At 40.5% G+C, this 23817-nt stretch overlaps 1 protein-coding gene across 2 annotated transcripts in view; it reads right to left on the bottom strand.

Annotated features, from left to right (window-relative positions):
• GABRG3 (gamma-aminobutyric acid type A receptor subunit gamma3) overlaps positions 1-23817 on the bottom strand; it is a 282951-nt gene that overhangs the window by 31419 nt on the left and 227715 nt on the right. For both annotated transcript variants that reach the window (XM_083610825.1, XM_083610824.1), the window contains exon 6: positions 542-679. In XM_083610825.1, coding sequence (XP_083466951.1) covers positions 542-679 — 138 coding nt within the window. The remainder of the gene's footprint in view (positions 1-541; positions 680-23817) is intronic.

Here is a 23817-nt window from a genome sequence, read left to right as displayed (position 1 = left end):
GTCCATTGGATCCAGGATTCTGTTCCAGCAGAAACCAGCCAGATGCCTCTGGAAGCATACACATAGGACACAAAGATGGTTGCCATGCCTAGCATCTGGTTGTTGAAGGCATGCTATCTCCGTAAATGGAGCTTAATTCATTGAGCTTCCAAGTTTGACAGCAGCTGATAGGTTAATCTCCCATTAATTGACCCAACTCTTTAAAAAAAAATGCACTAAGGGCCATCACCACAGCTTGTAGCAGTAAATTCAGTAAGTTAATTGTTTCCCGGGGAAGTATTTTCTCTTATTCCACGGCAAGGGAACCTATGACCCTGTTGGACTCTAACTCTTATCAGCCCTGGCAGTCATGGCCAATGGTCATGGATGATGGGAGTTTGAGTCCAACAATGTGTGGACTACTAAAGGCAATGGGTGCCCACTTTTCAATACTGTGCTGGTTATATTGACCCACGTTTCACATTTATTGATGTAGGAAAGGGCTGTACTGAACCCCTAAACCTTCAGGCCGGAAAGTTCATTGTTATTGCATTGTACTTACCTGCAGATGTTTGCACAATATCAGAGGTATTTCTGAGACCCATGAAGTCAAACTGATAGAGTCTCCAGGATTTCTGGTCTGCAGCTTCTACTGAGTTTTTTCTCCATCTATAAATCATTTCTTCTTGAGGATAGCCATCTGTAAATTAAAAGTTTTTTATCAAATGCATGGTAAACATTCTACAATGTTAAACTTTTGCATTAGATTTGCGTCACACTTTTCATATAACTTTGGAATAATTTTTAATACCTTAGGCTGCAATCCTATGCTCCATTGAATTCAATGTGACTTACTTTTGAGTAGAGATGTATAGGATTTCACAGATTTACAATGCAACCCAGTGCATGTCTACTTGGTGATGTTTCCTCCCTTTTTAAGTGGGTATAGATATGCAGCCTTAATGGCTCTTCAACATTATACGGTATACCATAACTCCAGCACAATCAATCATATACGACTAGAGAAATGTTGTTGTTACCATTCTGGTCATGATGATTTTTTGAACCAAGTCAGCTTTAGTTTCATGTGATACCAGAGTTGCCACTGAAAATTGCTAAGATCACTTGGGATGCTTTTGAACTTCTCAATCAAATTTGTCTCCATATTTTTGATATCTAAATCACCTGGTCTGGTCTCTCAAATAAGGGAAACCAGTGTATATAGACCAGACTTCCTCAGCCTCGGCCCTCCAGATGTTTCTGGCCTACAACTCCCATGATCCCTAGCTAGCATGACCAGTGGTCAGGGATGATGGGAATTGTAGTCCCAAAACATCTGGAGGGCCGAGGTTGAGGAAGCCTGGCATAGACATTTATTTATTTATTTATTGGCTTGTTTGTTTATAGCAGACACCCCAAACTTGGCCCTCCATATGTTTTGGGACTACAATTCCCATCATCCCTGACCACTGGTCCTTTTAGCTAGGGATGATGGGAGTTGTAGTCCCAAAACATCTGGAAGGCCGAGTTTGGGGGTGCCTGGTTTATATATACCCTACTTCAAGGCAGCTTGCAGGTTCTAATTTATGTACAGAGCCCTGTGTGTGCATAGTTACATGCCAGTAGGGTGGAACTGCAATGTTGCTTTCCTAAAATGGGTTTACCAGGATGGAGAGGAGAAGGCAGCGGGGAGGTTGGTGTGGTTCAGGTGCAGTGGTGGAGCTCTGCCTCTATTTTCATTTTAATATATATAGAACATATAACACATAAAATATATAAAAATATCAAAACAGTTCACAATAATATCTATGTATAATTTTAAAAACACATTAAAAAGTACAATCAGAGACCATCAGATAACAGTTGCTGTTTCATAGCAAATCACCATCATTCCACTAAAACTTATGGATATATAATATTTAAAGTTCCAAAGTGTTTGTTCCAACACACTAGCCTTCTGGAAAATAATTATAATGGTGGTGGTGGTGATGATATTATCCTTCTTTTCAGCACAATTATTCATTACCACATTCTAATGAATTCTTTCTTCCTTTAATCCATTGTCTCAAGTAACATTACAGCATGAAAGATGCCAACAACATGTTAATCTGTGATCTCTTTAAATCTACAAGGGTTTTTGGAGTGCAGCATTCATTTATTTTAAATCAGTGTTCCAGAGTCACAGTTATCACAGATTTTCTTTTTTTCAAGTGAATGAAAACTGTTTATAGTTTCACAGCCTGCTGATTGGTAAGATGGCCAAGATGATAATTTACTGTTCTGTCAGGCAGATTATTTTAAAGGATTCACGGTTAAGCAAGAATTAATCTTTAATGTGTCCACAACTTCTAGACAAGTGAGTGATTTTAGGGCTCAAAGTTGTTTCCATTTTCAGTGGAAAATTGCATCTTTCCCTTGCCATTCATTAGTTGGCCCAGTTAATGGTTTGGCCTGTCTGTCCTTTGCTGGTCCCTAAATGATCACCTGTAGGAGTCTGTGGGCTCACAGTTCAGTGGCAATCGGGTGGACAAGCCCATTTTATGAAACAGCATTCCCAAGATTGTGACTGCTTGGAAAATGAAACTCCAGGTCTTGCAAATAGCAAACAGTGTAGGGCCATCCATACACACGAAGTCACAAGACTGTTTTTATGTCGTCGGTTGTATGAGGGGTGGCAGAACTGAGCCCTTATCTGGTTTCCTTTTGGCAACACACAACGGTCTCATTTTCTGCCTTCCATCCAAGCCACGGTCCAGAGCCTGCCATTATCTCTTGTGGGATATCATCCTTAGTATGTGTGTTAAGCTATTTGATGAGCACACCACCTCTCTCCCATTGGCTGGAATGGACAGAAGCAGTAGTAGCCAGAACCCAGTCTCTGAGAGAAAAAGACTAGATGGCTCTGGCACATAATATTCCTTCTACTTTCTGGAGGCTTCCCATTATTTCCAGGGTGGAATCTACACACATAAAAAACACTGTGAAAATGCTTTTAAAAAAAAAAAAGTTTTGAAAAACACATTGAATTTTGAATAGCTCACTGTCACCATCTAGTGCCACGTTTGTATATTGCACTTGACAACACATTTAAAATGTTTTATTTGCAGCTGTGTAGCTGAGCCATAGGTTTTCATGCATATCTTTAGCCCTGAAAATAACTGGGTGTTCATAGGGTGAAGGAAGCAGTTACCTAACCCTACCAGCATCTAGCTAGTCTTTGAGCTACTCCAAGGTTGTCAGTTTGCTGTGAAGTGCACAGGTGCCATCCATCCCAAAACTCCATGTAGGTAGTTAAGGTAAAGGTAAAGGGACCCCTGACCATTAGGTCCACTTGTGGCCGACTCTGGGGTTGCGGTGTGGCGCTCATCTCGCTTTATTGGCTGAGGGAGCCGGTGTACAGCTTCTGGGTCATGTGGCCAGCATGACTAAGCCGCTTCTGGCGAACCAGAGCAGCGCACGGAAACGCCGTTTACCTTCCCACTGGAGCGGTACCTATTTATCTACTTGCACTTTGAGGTGCTTTCGAACTGCTGGGTTGGCAGGAGCAGGGGCTGAGCAACGGGAGCTCACCCCGTCACAGGGATTCGAACTGCCGACCTTCTGATCGGCAAGTCCTAGGCTCTGTGGTTTAACCCACAGCGCCACCTGCGTCCCTTATATAGGTAGGTAGTTATACGCCACCAAAAACAGAGAATACAGACTGCTTATTTGTACAAAAATATGGAAATGTAGAGATAATTACTATAATGTAAATAGAATATAGCACATCTCACCATGATGCAGAAGATAGTCACCTATTGACTGGTGTGCTTATTCATTCCAGATGCTAACCACTAATGGTCCCTTCAAGGCCCTACTTATCTTTAACTGCACTTTGTCCAGACAACTGTCCAACAGAGGATCCATTCAAACAGAGGATTGTCCCTGCAGAGAAGGACACATTCCCACCCTGAATCCATGGCAGGTCATTAGCAAATCCTGTCCTGGCACCTCAATATTTTACATAGGAACATAAGAAGCTGCACTCAAGACTCAGCAATATTGGCAGTGGATCTCCAGGATCTACTTCAGCCCTGCCTGGAGATGTCAGGGATTGAACCTGGGACCCTTTGCACCCAAGGCAAATGCTTTACCAGTGAGCTACAGCCCTTCCCCTGAATATTTTGTACAGTTCACAAAGAAGCAAGGGACGCTTTTGTGAAGGGCTGGCACATTCTTCTCTACCTTGCTGTTTCATTGTGGCTTGTTATTACCATACATAATGAAAGATAGCATTTCCCCTCCGCCAAGTACTTGCCCATTGGGCATTACCCTGACGATATGCATAATTACCCTTCCTACTATATCCATAATTCAGCACCATCCAGTCCAAAAACAATTATATGCACATGAGCACCAGGTGTAATGGAGACAAGACCATTTCCACTCAGTTGAAATTAAATGTTCTGTTAAATATTATTCACCTTCCTTTGAGTGTGAAAGGGCTGCACAGGCATGCTGGGTAAACAACACACAGCAAAACCCTGGCAATATTTCTGTCTTGTTCACAATCAAAGGCTGCGCCAATGAGCTCCTGCCAACTGCGGAAGGCTTGCTGGGTTCATGGATTTCATGTATTTATTTGCAATCATTTTTGATATCTTGCTGGCAAATGATAGAGATCTCAACTTTTCTGCAGTAAGTATAAAGCCATTTGTGTGGTGGGTGGCCAGTCAAAATGTTAATGAGAGAAAATCCTGCCATTCTTCCACTGCCATGTTTTCCATCTACTTGATCGACTCATTTGTGGAGCTAATTCAAATGTTACTACCCCACATGAAGCCTGCTGAAAAATTATTCTCTGTGGCAGCGCCACACAACGGGCATGTATCGTTGTCTATTCACCACACTGATTTTCCACATCCCCCACTTTCTCTAGGATTATTTAAGTTTAAGAGGCTTAAGAAAATCCACAGGTGGAAAATGCCTGAATAATAAGAACCCACTAAAATGTCACAAAATATGGTTGCAAGCCTTGGAGTTGTTCAGAAGTCTTCCACTCATCCTGCAGATAGCATGGGATTGGCAAAAGATGAGGATTCTTTTTGTTGTTGTTAAAATCACAGGCTGGATGTTGTAGTCACAAGACTAAGGGCTTATCCACCCTTTTGTTTGCCCCACTGCTTTCCCCAAGGGAAACCCGATCTTTAACACCGAACAGAGGTGCCATCCTCTCAAGCTGACTGAGGCGGCCCGACGCAACTTCCTGACATTGCATGTGCAGCATTGTAAGGAGCAAGGGGGCATTGCTGAATGCTCTCTGAACACTGAGAGGGCCCGACCCCTAAAAAAATAATTGCCGGGGGGGCCTTGGCTCCTAGGAGCTGGCTCATATAGCACTGAATCAGAACAAACAGCAATTGGGGTTGCCGTTTGTTCCAATTTAGAGCTAGTGAGCAGGTTTTCCAGGAGACAGTGGCAGGGCAAAGACAAAAGTGCTTGAACCTGTGCCTAGAAAGTGGGCTAAGTGGAAAAAAACTACTTTGACTCATGCTTTCTAAGCCCCAGTCATGCAGAAGTATGGGCGATCCTCTAACTTATGGACTTAGTTCCAAGATAGAGATTAGAAGCTGAATAAGTCAGTCCCAACAAAGCACTGCCTGTTGTTCAGCAGTTAATTCATAGAGCCACTTTCCATAAAAGAAGATGGCAAACCTATCAGTTAATTAGTCAGCACTCTCCCACCCTCCCACCCACAAACCCATCCAAACCCAACTCAGTCGCTAACATTTTAAAATTCAGAATGATATGACAATTAAGGTATCCTGGGACACAGTCTTTAAGCTATCCTGCACCTAAACCATTTATTAATTTTAATCCATTCAAGTATTTGTATACTGTTTCTCATTTTTTTAAAAAACGAGTAAATCACAAAGCAGTTTCTAAAAAGGAAACAGGAAAATTAAGCAATATAATAACAAAGGACAACATTTAAACATTTGAAACAAAAAAAGACAAAAGATTTAAAAAATATTTTTAAATATAAAAATTGAATTGAAGAGGGTATCCAGCAATTGCTGTAGATAGAGGAATTTGTCTGGCTTTCGAGAACCAAGGGAAATTCTTTATTTAACCAATGAGGAACAGTGAGTCGTAGCTTTATATATATTAAAATGTCACTATATAATTATGTATAAACTTTTATGATTTAGAAAGTACAGGAACAGTAGCCTTATAGCAGCAAAAGAGCTATTAAGTATAAAATACAATTTTTGTATTATTATTTTTATTACAAATTTCCCCTGAGATTAACCTGCTGCAAATAGCTGCACAATTTTCAAGGAAACACAGATATTTATCCCATCCCCTTTTGCTTCCTTTCCATTACAGTAAAAATTGAGGTCATGCATTCAGCACACCTCCCTCAGCTTCTTTCAGTGTATTTCAGTCAATATATTTTAAAGAAATTTAATGTCCTTTGCCCTCGCATTGAAACATTTTCGATGGAAACTAAAGCTTTTATGCAGTAGTAGAGGACTGATTTTGACTACATAGCTTTGTGAAGTGAAGTGATAATCTCTTGACTTCTCTTCCTCCTGTAGAGGACGATAAAATGGATGAAGTCAAGAAATTATATAGGCTCCACTGCCACCCCCAAACAAATCAGCAGCACAGGAGCTGAAAAAAAAACATCTGGGGTTGTGGCAAAAATAAAAATTAAATTCCAAACAAAAAATAATAGAATATGGCATTCTTCAGGCTTAGTCCAATGAATGTTCCTTGCTACTCAATGTCATTGCAATCAATGGGACCTAAACATCCAGTTCCACATTTTTCAGTGGGGCTGTGTTCAGATCTACCAGGAAAACATTCATAATTCAAATCCATTGCGATCAGTCATCATTGGAATGGGTTGGAAATCATCTATTGGTCATTCATGACTAAATTCAATTGCAGTCAATTGTCCCAATGCCTTTGAATGTCTACTTTTGCCCCACTAATTTTGAAGAGACCATAATCAGGTCAAGTGAGTGGTGTCTACTTGAGGGTCTTGCACGCTCCCCCTGTTTCAATGGTGCCTGAAGTTGTTGGCTAGAATTGGCTAGTATACTAAGGTTACTAGATGTCTCTGTTTCCTAACTTACAAATCAGTCCCCAAACAAAATCCACTGAAGCTGAAAAGTGTCCCCGGATTCATTGGAAAAAATCTGGTAACCTTATAGTATACACTTGGGGCATATTTATGCCAGAGTTTGGGGATAACCAGGAAGCCCATTTTGAAAGAAAAACACTGGAAAGTGTGTTCAAAGAGAGCGATTGGAAACTTGGCATGGAAAGGGAACTGGTGTCGAGACTTAAGGGACAGCAAAGTACAGCTTTTAGGACTTTCAGATGCAGTTTGTTTCCCGCAGGAGCAATGTTCACTTAGCTTTGAGTCCCCAAAGCTGCCTTGGGAGCATAAATTTAGCTATCTTTAAGACTTCACTGTCACAAACATAAGCTTGCAAGTATGGAAGATGGGTTCCAAGATCAATTGCTGTAGCCTTGCGGTTGGCAATAGAGCAGGTATTTCTACAAAAGCTGTCACTGTCCTACTCCTTTTTGAGATGGCGGGGGGATAGCTGGGTTATAAATTGCTCTTTGTTAGCAGCTGACGTTCCAGGCAATGTGAACATTTCCTTAGCCAATTTGCTAAAGATCTTAGAGAAAGAGATGCACACTCGCCCACACCATCAACTTTCGCTAGAAAAGTTCTCTGCCTTTGTAACTATGCAAATGAAGGCAGACTTTGCAACTGCTCTGATTTAATTATGGTAGCTTAGCTACCGAGTTAGGCTCTTCAGAAATTTTATCCAGTCCATGACAAATAAATTAGGCTGCTTTTCCCAGTTTAAAAAACATGTACCCACCAACTGGTACCAGAGGTTTTTAATCTGCAAGTAAGTCATTAAAAAGCAGGAATGTGCTTGAGAGGTGCTTACATCTGAATTGGTGAGATGTTTTTTAAAAAAGGGTAATCAGGGCACTTTTATATTGCCATCGAAATGAATGAGGGATGCATAGCATTCTGAATTGCAATCTAAGCAAACACAATGGGATGTGTGGAATATAACAGGGAAAGTGGACTTCATTCCATATCTACATCCTTTCTTCATTATTGCTCTCTTATAATTATATCACTTCATCTTGGCATGCAACTCATTTTTTTCTGTTGGTCTATTTAATTTTTTTAACGGATCATATATATTGTATTGCATTATGCTATATTAAACATTAACTTTCTATTAATGATATTAATAATATTTTATCAATGTTTAATTTTTCTTTTAATTATCACCTTTTCCCTTATGTTTTTAGGTGTTTCTGTTTTAGCTTTAAGCCACTTTGAGTCGGGGGGGAAAGGCTGGAAATGAATGAATGAATGAATGTCTATTATAAAACAACAACTAACCTCTCTGCTGACTATTTTTCTAATTCAGGAATGGAGAACCTGGTCCATCAAGGAGCAAGACCATAGCGTAGGGACAGAGCATCTTTTGATTCTGACTTCTGATATTTTGTAGTTGCATGGAGATGTAGAAGGCTTTTTTCCTGTGCTGCTCCTCTAGGATTTTGATTTATTGATTGTTTTAATATTGCTAACATATGACTCGCAAGGTGCCTGAAAGGCCATGCTTAGAGCTGAAAAGGTAGGATAGAAATGGCTATATAAACAAACAAGCTAGCTATATGTGGATGAACAGCACAGGGTGGTTCACACTTGTGATTTTTAGGTGGCATTTGGACTTCTTCGTTTAGAGAAAATGCGAACATGACAAAAGTCTATAAAATCATGCATGGTATGTAGAAAGTGGGTAGAGAAAAGTTTCCCTCTCTGTCATAACACTAGAACATGTGAACAACATCCAATAAAATTGAACTTTGGGAAATTCAGGACAGACAATAGAAAGTCATCTTTCAAGCATCGCATATGGAACTCGCTCCTGTATGAGGCAGTGATGGCCACCAATTTGGATGGCTTTAAAAGAGGACTAAAGAAATTCATGGAGTATAAAGCTATGTCATGATGGAGGATAATTGGAGAATAATTCAAATGGCAATTCCCAAGTGTCAAAAAAGGCTATTTATGTATGCCACTACTGCGTCCCTTGTTCTGTTAGCCCCAAAATGGAAAATGAGTGAAGTCCCAACTAAAGAAGAATGACAACTTAAATTGATGGAACACACACTGCTGGCAGACTTAACTTATAGAATAAGAGAACAAAGAGAATATACGTTTAAAGACGATTGGAAAATGTTGAATGAATATATGGGTGAAAACTGTGTACATTTGAAAACGCTGGCAGCATTAAGATAAATTCAACAGTGTAAATAAGTTTTGATGGATGTAAAAATGGAATACTGAATGGTCTAGTTTATGTAAAATATTCAGGGATCTATGGCATGTAAATTGAACCATGGAAGAAGAAGAAGGGAAGTCATTGATATTTTAAGGTTGTTCAAATGAATATTCTAAAATGTAAAACAGAAAAACTGAATAAAAATTATACATAATATGGCACCCTGGGACAGGGCAAAATTGGGCACTCCCAAATGTATCTTCTCAATTTTGCGCTCCTTGGCTTGCCACCCTGTGCTGGGGAACCTGCACCACCACTCTAAATCTACCACTCTAAATCTAAATCTAGCTGGCCACTGGGAGAACAGGATGCAGGCTATTCTTATAACTTAAGCAGAGTTCCTGGCTGGTCTTTTTCCATAATTTTTTTTATTAAGAAGATTTTTTTTTTTTTAGATTGCACTTAACGTTGCAATTTAAAAACCCATCAAGCAGTTTCAGATGCTGAAATTGTTTCGCTCTCCACATTTGGAGATAGTAGCAGCTATTGTTTAATATAGCTCTTCTGCCTTCCTTTGACTTCTGTTCGTTCGTGCTGGTACTTGTTAGCTAATTAACGGTAAATTGACAACAACAAACACCATATGACAAATTTGTTCCTACAGAGGGGAATGCAATGTAGCCTTGATGAAGTGGAATGGATAATTATTGTTATTATTATTTTTGTAATGCAAGAAAAAATATTTGAGGTGTCTCAAAAACATAGACTACATCATTGACCCTTCATTGTTCCAGCAGGAAAACTATTCTCAGGAGACTGTGAGACTGCAGGTTTGATTAGGAGCAGGAAAGGGGAGGAGCACTTAACCTTTCCCCCTTATGCTACTTTGCTAATCAAAATTGCTGTCATCAAGCTGCTTTTAAACTACGGAAGATGTGAGTACCTTTATCATTTATCATATAGCAGTTGAGGGTAGGAAACCACCAGACAAAATGGTCAAGCAGCCCTCCTCCCACTCCTTCTCTGATCAGATTTGTAGCCTCTGACAGCTACTTTTCATATTTAAAATGAACAAAACCAGGCAACAATCAGGAGACTGTTTCACATGTCTTTTGTGTCTTTTACAGTGGTACCTTGGGTTACAGACGCTTCAGGTTACAGACTCCACTAACCCAGAAATATTACCTCGGGTTAAGAACTTTGCTTCAGGATGAGAACAGAAATCGTGCTCTGGCGGCAGGAGGCCCCATTAGCTAAAGTGGTGCTTCAGGTTAAGAACAGTTTCAGGTTAAGTACGGACCTCCGGAACGAATTAAGTACTTAACCCGAGGTACCACTGTACTTTGCAAAGTACCACTGTATTTTTCTCCATGCTTGTGCTTGGATTATTCACCTATGAGCTCCCATGCTTTTTACCACCAGATTCTAGTTCAAATTCTCACATTTCCCCCCTTTTTCCTGCATATGTGGCCAAGACTTGATTATGAAAACTCACTTTCCCACCCTCACATATGGAGGGAGAAATATGTCAATTTTGGACCTCCGAGTTGTCATTTCCCCCAATCTTAACTTCAGTTATCTGCATTGCCTTTAAAAAAACAACACCATCCTGAAAATTCACCAGCATTTTAATATAAATTCGTCATAATAAAGTTATACTAAATTTACACTAAATTTATTCTAAGTGCCCCTTCCAAGTCTACAATTCTATGATTCCAAACTTATTTTTGTATGCAATGTTTACTAATGTACACATTTTGAAAGCTATTTCCCCATATAGTTTGTTTGTTATATTCATTAATATATGCATTTATGTGCACACTGCATTGAGAACTCCATTGCATTGCACAATTCAGAGAAGTTTGAATTTCAGAGGGTGGCTGTGTTTCACTTTATTTTGTACGGTAGATTTGCATTTAAATTTTAACTGCACCTCTCCCCCATCCCTACCACATGCCAGTTGCCAGTCCATTTATCCCTCCACATGACTCTTGCACAAACAGGATTCTGCAAACAACTCTCTCTACCTCGTTTCCATCCAAGCTATTTCTAGGTTGAAAAGACAAGAGAAGGCAGACAAGGAAGAACTCTCATCCTCTTCTCTCTCCGGCCTTCTCTCACTCCATCTCCTCTTGCTTTGTCAAGCTATTTCCAAGCCCAGAATTGCAAAGGATGGGTCACTGGAGAGGCAAATAAAGAAGAGAATTCTCATCCTCTCACATCGTTCTGTTCTGTCATCTCTTGCCTGTCCCAGAAAGTCGGGAAGAAAAGAGTGAAGAGGAATTGGGTGGGATCAAAATGGCAGCGAAAGCCAAGAGGGACTGGAGGCAAGTGGCATATGGAAAACAACCCTCAAATGTACTTTATGTTTCTGAGTTTGGCACCACATCTGCAAACAGAATGATAGAGAGGTGGGGGCAGAAGGGCACATGGAAGAAATCATACTGCGCTTCACATGAACTTTCATCCCCTCTGTCTGGAAAACAGCAATAAAGGCAGAATTAAGACAGTCCTGCCTTCTCTGCATTCCTAGCAGGCTTATCTTTCCATCCCCTGACCATGAAACATTCTATGAAAGGATGGGAGACAAACGGTGACTTGACCAGCCAGAAGACCTCTGGGGGAACATCATTCTTACTCACAGGTGTAATATGAGCCTCACTATGCAACTCTGATGTTTTCAGGTAGCTTTATTTTGGAGCCCTGGCGGTTAATGGGCAATTCTATGTACGTTATTATTATTTTAAAATGATAGTTTTAAAAATGGCCTTAATAAAGATTAAAAGTGTGGATGTTAATAACCCTGCAAAGAGGTGTGAAAACCAGCTTGACTAATCAAGAGCATTTTAAGAAAGGTGGCCTTGGTGTTACTGACAGACATCCATTTAAGACAGCAGGGAATTCATTGCCGGAGAAATGTGCTGCAACAAAATTGAGGTTACAGTCACATTGCAAGTTCAAAAATAAATTTCAAGATCAATGACTCCTTTGCAGACAAAGATGTGAGATATATTTTTTGAGAAAGGCAGTATAATGGAGACAGTGTTGATACTAGCCACTATCTCTGCTCTTAACACATGGCTGTGTGGAATTTAATCCACCTTAATAAATGTTCTTGGAAGGTTTGTTGCAAGTAATTTATTGACCGAAGATGACTTTAGAAGAGTATTAACACCGATAACCAAATGCCAAAATTGTCACACACACACACGGCTTAAATTTGGTTAGAAGAAAAGGACTCATCAGATATATGGCAATCCTATAATTTAGAAAGGTAATGGATTTAATTCTTCTAGATAGTATTTCCTAACATCAATTTAACTTTTCTATTCATAATCTTCATATATGTTGATTAACCCCATAGTCCACTTAGATCATGCTCAGTTTAAAAAATGACAATTGCACTGGGGGAAATGGAGAAAACTCAGACAATTTTAAGACCAAATGCTATGCCCATCCCATACAGAATATACAAGAGTTGCCCTATGATAATTGCTGGTGGATAGAGTGACATCCCTTCTCTTTGTCCCATCACTTCTCCTCCAACCTCCCTCTACTGGGGCCTCCTTAGTGCTAGAAGAGAGCTTACCTGTGGCCCTATAGGTCAGCCTTTCTCAACACTGGGTCCCTAGATGTTGTTGGACTACAACTCCCATCATCCCCAACCACTGGCCATGCTGGATAGGAATGATGGGAGTTGTAGTCCAACAACATCTAGGGACCCAAGGTTGAGAAAGACTGCTCTAGATTATGTTGGACAATAACTGCCATCATCCCCAACCACTGGCCATGCTGGCTAGGACTGTTAGGAGTTGGCATCCAGCACCACCTTTTGCAGCATTTCTGGGATGGACCTAGCACATCTTGCTTTATGGATGGTTTCAGGCCTATTCTACAAACGGCATATGAATGGGCATACTGGAATGTCCCTCGACCACATATTTCCAAGGCTCTGGAATAGCAAAGGCTACAAAGCAGGGCAGATAAGATTTGAGAATAGGCTGTGCTCGGCCTCATTTTCTCATGACAAGGGATGGAGCGATATCAATGTCCTCTTAATATGCCAGCTGTCCTGGACATGAAAGGCTAGGGTGTAGCTAGGGTGGCCATGTGTCTTACTTCAGAGGACAGCCCTCTTCCAAAGAAATTTCAGGTTCAGGATGTGTCTCAGACTTTCCTGCAATGGAATATATCAACACACAAGTCTTGCAAAAATAGTATTGGTTTCCCTTCATCCTCAACCTGTCCCTTTCCCCTTAACACCTTGGTTAGTTTTTCTTTAACTGTGCAATTGCTGAAGACAATAATAACTTCCTGGGGAAGTTTTCTTTTGGGCAGAGACCCAGGCTCCTAGGAGCCTTTTCAATACCCATCTGGGCTGTCTCCACATATGGCACCAAGTTTTTCCACCCTTCCAATAGAAAATTGATCAGGCTCTCTGCCTAGCCTGGTCAATTAAACCACAGACATGGATCTTCTGGTGCCTGGTCAGCCAGCTTTAGGAGTAAGTCTCTCAAACGAAATCCTTTATTTGTTGAATGTGATAAATTCCAGTTTCCCACATTTCTGATTTTGTCTTCTCTGTGAGTAGGATGGGTGAGCAGAGTGGTTATTTTATTATCTAATGCTTGGAAGCTATCCTGCCCTCTTCCAATGTTTTTTTTTTTTTAAAGTTCTGCATGCAAATTAGCTATCTGAATAGAGATGGCTTCCGTGTGATCTGATGAGAAACCGTCACCCTTTCCACCTTTTGCCGCTCACCTTTTCCACCAAAAAATACCACAATTTTAAAGGTTAAGTAGGTGCAAGGAGCTGATTATTGTTCGAGGGAGGACAGAACGTCTGACACCCTGTTATCCAGATAATCACATGCACGTGCCCCCATATTTTAAAATGGAAGTTAAGACTGCTGTGATTCAAAAAGTAGTTCCTGGATGGCATGAATATGTGTGTTTAAGAATCTGTTACATTGCTTGCTTCATCTTATGACTAGGAAGGGAGTATGCATGTATATTTGCACAGCTTGTCTACAAACCAGGGCTTGCTTTGGTTTTAGGAGGACAATGAGACCAGCTGAGATCTAATCTAAGAGGCTGGGAATGTTAGAAATGAGAAGACTCAGATTGCTTCTGACACTCACTATCTGATAAGAGAGACTAATGCTGCTGCTTCTGCAGATGATACAAAGCCAAGGATTTTTAAAGCTGGCTAAGCCTCAGACCTGAGATAGGAGTTCGCCAAATTAAAAAAAGCACATGCTCTTTATCACTTTAGATGACTGCAAAATAGGTACCAGTGCATCACCCATGTAAATCTGTTAGGAGCTGCCTGGTGTAAGGAGAAATAGTAAGTTACTCATAAGCTGCTCATGTCTTCTGGTACCCAAAGAATATGCATGTTTACTTGTATGTACATCCCAATGTATACAATGGGACCTGCTTCCATGCTTCCATAGCTCACAGTCGGGTGGCTTTCAAAATGTGGCTTTAATTGTGCATTCTTTCTATTATTTCTTCATATTGCCATAGAGCTCCGATGACCTTTTATCTAGAACAGAGATAGTTTCTAATACTATGCCCTTCCAATAAATCCAGTATATGGAAACAAGTTTCCATGCGTGATGACTCTTTTTATTTAAATAAAGTTTATAGCCCACCTTTCTTCTGCCATGGGCAAGGTTCCAAGGTGCTTTTCCATCCAGGAACAGACCAGCAAAGAGGCAGGAAAGAGAGACAAAACTTACTTGGAACTCACTTCACCATGAAGGCTTTGAAGCAGGCATAGGCAAACTCTGGTCCTCCAGATTTGGGACTACGATTCCCATCATCCCTGACCACTGGTCCTGTTAGCTAGGGGTGATGGGAATTGTAGTCCCAAACATCTGGAGGGCCAGAGTTTGCCTATGCCTGCTTTAAAACCTTAATTTCTCTAAACAATATACAGCCATTTATCTTCAATGGGAATGCAACTTTATTGTAGTCTTATTTTATTTGATTGATATTGCTACATTTTACTTATGGTTTATTTTATAATAATTTACGTAACTTTGCCTACAGTTTATATTATCAAATGGAATTCTTTGGATTGCCATATTATGTTTGAAAGTGATCTAGCATTTGAGCGCTATCATCATGATGTATTGATTTGCATTTTCTGTTGTGTCGTGAGCCATTTTAAACATATTTATATGGAAAAGCAGCCTACACAAAGCTGCATTTAAAGCACCACATAGCCAGTTTAACATCTGACAGATTTAACAATCGACCACCATACTTGATATAGTCCCACATTTGCCATTGAGTTTGAAATTCTTAAGTATGATATGATTGAATTTATTTTTTGTGACTTATGCTGTATTGTAAAGAATAATTGGATTAATTATGCCCATTATTTTTGTCCAAAGGTCCTGAAAAAGGGGTGTTTTACTTCAAATAGGGTTGAGATACAATAAAATGTTTTGCATTCATTTGCAGGCTGAAAACAACTAGATTGAATCCCCATTTCATTAGATGGATTGATCTCCATTCCAAACATGAGACAAATAAGAAAACAGCTGCAAATTCTGCTCCCATTTCCATTCTTCTCAGAATTCTCTGACATCCCTATTTGACACATGGACAAGTGTTTGTGTGTAATAGTATACACTTGTTGATTTGTACAGTTCACCTGTCTGTGTATACAGGTTCAGAGATTGCACATTCACTGAATTCCGTGTATGAACACTCCTAATTTATATAACTTTTGAACATAGCTGTCAACTTACAGATTTGAAAATAAGGGACCAGCAGCCTCGAAAATAAGGGATCAGCAGCCAAAATAAGGGATTTTCAGAGCACAGGCATGTTCGACTTTTGAGCCCCTCCAAGCCAAAGGCAGAAAGCCCAGCCTGCAGCCAAACGAAGCCTCAAGCGGTGGTTCCCACAGCGCAGCAACCGGGCAAAGGGGATGCAACAAAGAAAACCACCGTCACCTCTCCGCTGGGAAGCGCTGAGGAAAGGCGAGTCCCCAGGCAACGCGGCCGATTTGATCGGCACAAGGCATGCAAGCTCCACCCCCCAGTCATTCTTAGACTCCTTATTGGGTGAGCAATGCAGCCAAGCAACACAGTTGGAGCCTCCCTCCTCCCTGGCCGGCAGGGAGGGAGGGAGAGGAGCTGCTTCCTTTGAAACCTGGGAAATTTAAGGGACATCATCAATAAGGGACAGCAGCGGGACACGGCGCTGGGATAAGGGAGTTTCCTGCCAAATAAGGGACGGTTGACAGCTATGCTTTTGAAGTCCTGCAAGGCAGACTCAATTCAGGTGTAATATTTTTCCCACATGAATTCCTTTTCATGTGAAAAATCACTTCTGTGAATATTTATATACAAGTTCCTCAAAAGTAAAGGTAGCATTTCTCTAGCATTAGGAAGAGCCTTTCAAATCTACATTAGTAAATGAAACTGTTTCTGTTCTGAGCCAAAATCGCCAACACAACCACTATCATAAGTACAAAAAGGTGTATCAAAGTATATCTAAAAACTTTTCAAACTGTGCTTCATTGCAAAATTGCCACCGTAAAATATCCTCTGCAGCTTTAAAATGTCAAGACATTTCCTAATCCTCTAATAACGAAGTCTCATGCTCTTGAAATTAATCTTTTCTTAGCCAAGTGGCAGAGCACATACTTTGGGGGGGTGGCAACTAGACCACCCTCCTTCCAAGGTTTGCCGGAGAAAATTAGGTGCAATTTTGTTATGCTGTCATGTGAAAGAGCAGTTCCAAGCGAAACAGCAGAAAGGACACGGCAAAAGCAAACTGCTTCCCACGCAGCTGGTCAGTTGGAATTATTATTTCAGAAATTTCATAAATATGAGGGACTGAGTTTAAAATCTTAGGAATAATGGGCAAGCTTTCTGGTTAGAGACATATTATTATTATTATTATTATTATTATTATTATTAATATACTGCCTTATACCCGGAGGTCTCAGGGCGGTACACAGAACAAAATCAAAATATAAAACCACAGAATATATAATCAAAATAAAATCAACAAACCAATAACGCCCCCCCCCCCATAGTGGCAATGTCACGATGAATGCATAGAAAGCAATTTCCTCTGTGGACAGTTGACTTTATAAATATTACCTACATGACCTTCCTGGAATTATAAGGTTTTGAGAAGTGCTGGAAGGAGGCCACTTAAATAGGCTGACCTGACCTAGCAATTGCCATATTCGGCTGTACTGTATAGAAATCATCTCGCTAAAGTGGGAGGCCTTCGTTTTTGCCATCTGATGGAGCGGAAACATGGCCTGCCAAGCAAAATTATGGATTGCGTTCTTCTGCATCCCCCCCCCGCCCCCGGCTTATTTATTTATTTTCCAACCATTCTTCAAAACTGTTTAATTTTTTTTTAAATAAAAAAAGCATCACTAGCTTTCCCTGCCTTTAATTCACAAGTCATTGATAAAGGGCAAGAAGTAATTCATTTCTATGTCACACACCTTGGAATTTGCTGTCTGTGTTCATTTTTTTTCTTCTGGGAGAGAGGAAATCTTTTCGTAGGACTACAGAATTGGAGGGGTTTGTTTTACTACAAAGAAAAATGCTTTTGCCAGTCATTGGGAATATAGCAGTTAGCCAGCTTCAACCTGGTTTCTGTCTTTATCAGACCACTTAACTGGTCTAATCTGACTCAGCCAACTATTGACTATCTGCACCATTAGGTGCCCTGGAACCCCTGCTTTAATTTCAAACAAACAAACAAACATCCAAGTTCCTAACACTTATGGGATCAGAAATATTAGGCAAAATGCTATTCTTCAGCTCTGTTCATTAACAGCCTGAGTTGGAGGATTCTACAGAATATCGTGTGGGGAACAGGACACAAGACTAGATGGATCTTCTGATCCAGCAAGGGCCTTCTTTCTAGAATATTTTTATTTATATACATACAGAGATAGGTAAAACACAACATAATATCTCAGCACATCCATTCACAGTTACATTTGCCATACTGTCCCCAAATCTAAGCCAAAGTGTCTTTCAATAAATCACCATGTGCAGATGGTGGTTTGTGCTGGTGTTGTGACCTATTGATATGGCTGAGGAAACAGAGACAGTTATGCCAAAGGTGTCCTTGTGTCTTTGTGTCTCCTTCACTTGTCCTGTTAAAAAGCTAAAAGCTAAAGAAAGCTACCAAATCTTTACATACCATCTATTTAAACTTAAGCCTATTCTATGCCCCCCCCGCGCCACCACCCATGCTTACTTTTCAACTGACAAGCAACCATCATCAGAAATGTTATTTAATCTTTGGAATGCAAGATAGAATTCGAACCATCAAAAACTGATAATAAAGCCAGTTGTGGAATATATTGCATTTGCTGACCTGTTATCACTTTCACAAAATACCTCATGTCGAAAATGATTTATAGTTACGCAGTCTCACAACATGGTGGTGGTGGGGGGTGGGAAATGTTTCTTATGTATCACATCCCCTATATCACATTTTATTTATAGTGTTGCTAGTGTAATTTAATTTGTTAGGGGTAAGATGCCATGTCTATATGAGTTTCAGGGTATTTTCTCATATGTTTACTGAAACTGAGGCAACATCATACGTTTAAAACACCATTATATCACTTTAGGGATGCAGGTGGCGCTGTGGGCTAAACCACAAAGCCTAGGACTTGCTGATCAGAAGATTGGTGGTTCGAATCCCCGTGACGGGGTGAGCTCCCGTTGCTCGGTCCCTGCTCCTGCCCACCTAGCAGTTCGAAAGCACATCATGTGCAAGTAGATAAATAGGGACCGCTCCGGCGGGAAGGTAAACGGCATTTCCGTGCGCTGCTCTGGTTTGCCAGAAGCGGCTTAGTCATGCTGGCCACATGACCCGGAAGCTGTACGCCGGCTCCCTCGGCCAATAAAACAAGATGGGCGCCACAACCCCAGAGTCGGCCACGACTGGACCTAATGGTCAGGGGTCCCTTTACCTTTATCTTTAATATCACTTTAAATAGTCATTTTGGGGACTGGGAAGGGTGCTGAAAATTGTTTGGAGATGCTATTTTTTTAGAAAAGGAGGTGCCAGAACTCACCATGAGTGCCTCCCTTGTTCTCTTATAATGGCAATGGTCCCCACCTGAGAGGTGCCAAAGACGAGTTCCGGTTAGTTCTGGCTGAAAAAGAAGCCCTGCCCCTACAGTTCCTAGATTTCCCTGTGAAGAGGGATCAATTGTTACACCACTCAGAAAATTGTAGTGCTCTCTCTCTGAAATAATCATGTAAATTTCAGTTTGTTTTTTGTTAGAGATGAGGCAGTTAGCATTCCTTTTTTAGTTTTCGGCCTTAATTTAACAAGAGGGCCTTCAGCTTTTAGGTGTTATTTAAGAAATATCATCCCAGTCCCGGGACAGGGAGTCAGTTAAGCTTCCATATTTGTTGGTGACATCATCACTCCTCAGCAATAGGTTAACAATAGGTTACACACACACACACACACACACCTGGAAATTATCAGAAACATAGCTTCAAATATAGGCTGCTATTGTTATTGTTTCTAGCGTTTAAAAAATGTAGAGTCCAAATGCAGTTTGTGTGAGCACATTATAGTTTCTCTCACAGTTTACTTGAAACCTAGCATGCCACATTTCAAACATAAACTGACGTTTCCTAGTTCAACAGAGTATTAATGGTAAACACAGCTTTCCTTTGCTATGTAAGTGCTGTAGTTATGGAGCTTATTCATCGTGCGTGTCGGGCAAAAATTGTCGAACACATACAGTAGCTTGACGTTGCCTAATGTATATGTTTAAGCATACCCACTCAACCTCAAGTGAACCAGATCTGTTCTTCCAGAGGAACATTCTTTGGGGGGGGGGTCAGTTCTTTCCCAGCTGCATTAGACCAAGCCAAGTGCTGATACCTGAGATGTTTTATTTCGGAAGCTTTCATGTGGTGAAAATCAGCTCCAGGTGAGCACCAGACAGACATGTTTCACAGTGAGAAAGCACATGGAAAACACACAAATTCTTGGATTTTTCCAAGAATGAACCTCACTATACTTTAACCACCCTGTGGTTTGCAATGTATTTATTCAAAGCCGTGCTTTTTTCTGAGGGTACACAGGGGTACGCATACCCCTAAACATTTTGTAAATCTTTGTACTTTTGTCCATTTACTGTATTTATTTTCACTGATTTGAACCATAAAATGGTGATTTTCTTGAGTCAGAATGAGAATACACCTAAACATTTTTTTTATATAGAAAAAAAGCACTGATTCAAAGTATGTAGTATATAAATCATCTGTGGAATGACCCTAGGTTTGCCACCCAACTATAACCTGATCACTTGATTCTATTAACCGATGAATAGGAATAGCAGTCCATAAGAATGGGCAATTGGGGCCCTGATTCTGTGCCCATGGATCTCTGAGCTAAGTCAGTATTCTGTTGTGGTTGCTATATGTTGACAGCACTAGGGATGCTGTAGGACAAGGCTTGAGAACCTATGGTCCTCCAGATGTTGGTAGACTCTAATCTTCATTCCATGGCCAATGGAACTTGATGGGAGTTGAAACCTTTTCGGCTATGATATATCACTCTTAACCCTGCTTATCATACGGCAGCAGTTTGTGAAGTACAATGGTAAAATGCAAAGCTCACAAGCACACTGTTCAGAACTGTGTAAGTCCATATTTTTCTGCACTTGAGCATTTCTCAAAAATGAAGTCTATTTTCCAAATGAATGATATCCTTGTCATATCTGGGAGACCAGCCATGCTCATAAGAGGAATGAGTTGTTCAGTTCTGCCTTCCCAGCTCAAGGGATTCATTTTGTGTGCATGACATATTTCTAAATCCAGTTGCTCAATCCACATTATACAGACGTTCAGAAGTTCCAAGTTTTAAGATTGAATGTATTAACTGTTACAGATGGAAGGATGTCGTAAGTCTCCTGCCATTTTGTGAAGAAAGCCAACAGACAAACGACTGAGGGAACTCTGGAGCGTATTTGTAGAGAGGCTTTGGCCTAATGTAAACACTCTGAGTTCAATGGTTTAACAAGTGTTTCTCCCCTCTGTCTTACAATTATCACCTCACTCAAAAGAAAGGAAACCAGGCAGTCAGCACTCATTTGCATATCTTAATTAATTCAAATGCATGCACATTTTTAAAAGCCCCCTCTGCCTTGCTCTGGGGCTGAGCTGTAGACATTCAGCCAAATGGCAAAAAAAGAACCAGGAAGGCCAGCATAAACTCTGCTTTGTTTCCACAAAGCACGGTACACCACTGACTGTACATTCCAGTTCTCACTTACTCCAACACTCAGATGTGTTCATGATTTACTGTGCTGGTTGTCCTCAACTTCCCCCCTACTCTAGTCACGATGGAGTTGGTTTCACAGCCTGTGACACTAGGAAGTTCCTGGAGCTGTAGTGTTCCAATACAGGTATATACTTGCAAAGCTCTGTTTGAAAGACTACAACTCCCAGAATATTCCATTCTTCCATATACTGCTTGAAGAAACTGCATTTTTGTGTTTGCTTTTAAAGATGATACCTGTTGCAGGAAAAAATGTGGGCAATTAAGAAGAATTAGCAGAAACACAAACATACCCTCATTAGCTTTTCTTTCAAAATTACATTTCAGAGTTCATGTTAATTCAGGTGGAGAGAGAGAGAGAGAGAGAGAGAGAGAGAAAGACTTCACATGGAACCAGACTGTCCCCTGAAGTTCTCTGTTGCTTTATAAATGAAAGCTCTGTGTTTTTGTTTCTTTGCGTTTCTTCATTGCCAGAGATCATAAAATTAAAATTGGAAATCAAAGTTGTCTATATCTGGCCTGAGAAAACTGGCATTAGCAGGAAAGCAGTAACCTGAGATGGATGAATAATTAGGTGGTAGCTGAATTTAGGGAAATGTAACAGTGCATTATTTTTTAAAAATGATTTCTCCCCAAGACAATTTCAGCTAGACAATTTTTAGAAAATGGATATCAAATTTATTTCATTTCTTTGTACTACATAACTGGTAACATGTCCATTCCCACCTAGACACCTCTCTAAGTAAGAGGAGGGAAACCCCATCAACTGGGTTAGAATGTACAAAATAGGAAGAGTTGGGGGGGGGAGCTCAACCTTATGGTGTACTTAAGACCTGGATTCAGCCAAGGATTTACTGGGAGATGATATATCATGACAGGAAGGAAATTTCAAAATATATGAGGAAACAAATGTGATACAGCAACAGCAGAGCTCACATTTCTGAGACAAAATCATTTTGTGGATTATCATCAGGGCTAAAGAGCTTAAACAATGAGGAGTTGCTTCTCCGCAAACCTCTTTGAAATACATTCGGGTTGCTCAGCAACAGTATGTGATGAACAAACTTAGCAGACTCTTGGGTTCTCCACAAAATACGTTCTAGCTTGCATTTGAATTTCCAGCATGGTGGCTGGAGTTGAAGGGAAGTGGTTTGGGGATTTGATGGGTAAGGGAAGAGAAATGGACTTAGTAAGTGTACAAGGGAGAGGAAGTTTGGGAACTCAGGATGGTGGGTGATTGGTAGTGGGTGATTTGGATTGTCTTGGAAATATGGCAGGCTAATTTCTGATTTTTCCCCCCTTTTATAAATCACCCGGCTTATGTTTGAGGAAATCCACCTTGAACTGGTGGTCATGGGGGTAGTTCACCCATCTCTAGCTTAAATATTAGGAGTATGTGCTGAAGACAAGATTTTGGAAGGTTGGTTACTTCAGAAAAGACCACCTCAGCAATAGTCACTTCAGATTGGTTTTCAAAACCTCACTTCACCTTGGAAAATCTGATACTGTCCTGTAGTGGAGAGAACAACAAATAGCCATAACAATTTATAACAAAATGAATGACATTTGTTGGCATAGAAGTGCTTTTTGAGAAGATGAAGCCTGCCAAATTTCAGACAGATAGATGTATGTGTGCGCAAGGAGAAATGTTAAAGTTCTGGGGGAAAGGGATTTGCTTACTCTCCCTGTGGGTTTGGGGGCAATTTATTTGAAAACAGCAAAGACTGTAGAGGTGATCTTAGGTAAGTAACAGGAAAAAGTTCAGAATGATCACTGTGAATGTTTTTGTGGATGAGAAAACGTAAACTTTATAGTATGGAGTAAAGAGGTTTGCTTACTCGTTGTGGTTTTGGGGGTCATTTCTATGAAAATAGCATATGTCTTAGATGTGACCCTTGGTAAATAACAGAAGTGGGGCAGATTCACAGTGCAAGATTAGCAGCAGTTCTGCCACTGCTGTTTACCATTGGGGAGAGATGAGAAGGCAGGGACACTGGTGATGGCAATCCATTGCTCCTGCTGATGCACTTATATTGTGTTGACCTAACATTGTGGCTCCACTTCACTGGGTGAGCCACTTCTGCTAAATAACCTACATTTCAGAAGGATAGGGGCAGGGGTTAGGAAGCCATACTGAATGAAAATCAGTTTGAGGCTTTTCTTTGTGTTGTCTGCTTAATTGACACCAACTGATAAGTTGAGTTCTT

Source organism: Podarcis filfolensis (genome assembly GCF_964270895.1).
Source record: "Podarcis filfolensis genome assembly, chromosome: 4".
In the NCBI taxonomy this organism is placed as follows: domain Eukaryota; kingdom Metazoa; phylum Chordata; class Lepidosauria; order Squamata; family Lacertidae; genus Podarcis; species Podarcis filfolensis.
This window is presented reverse-complemented; position numbering and strand designations above follow the sequence as displayed.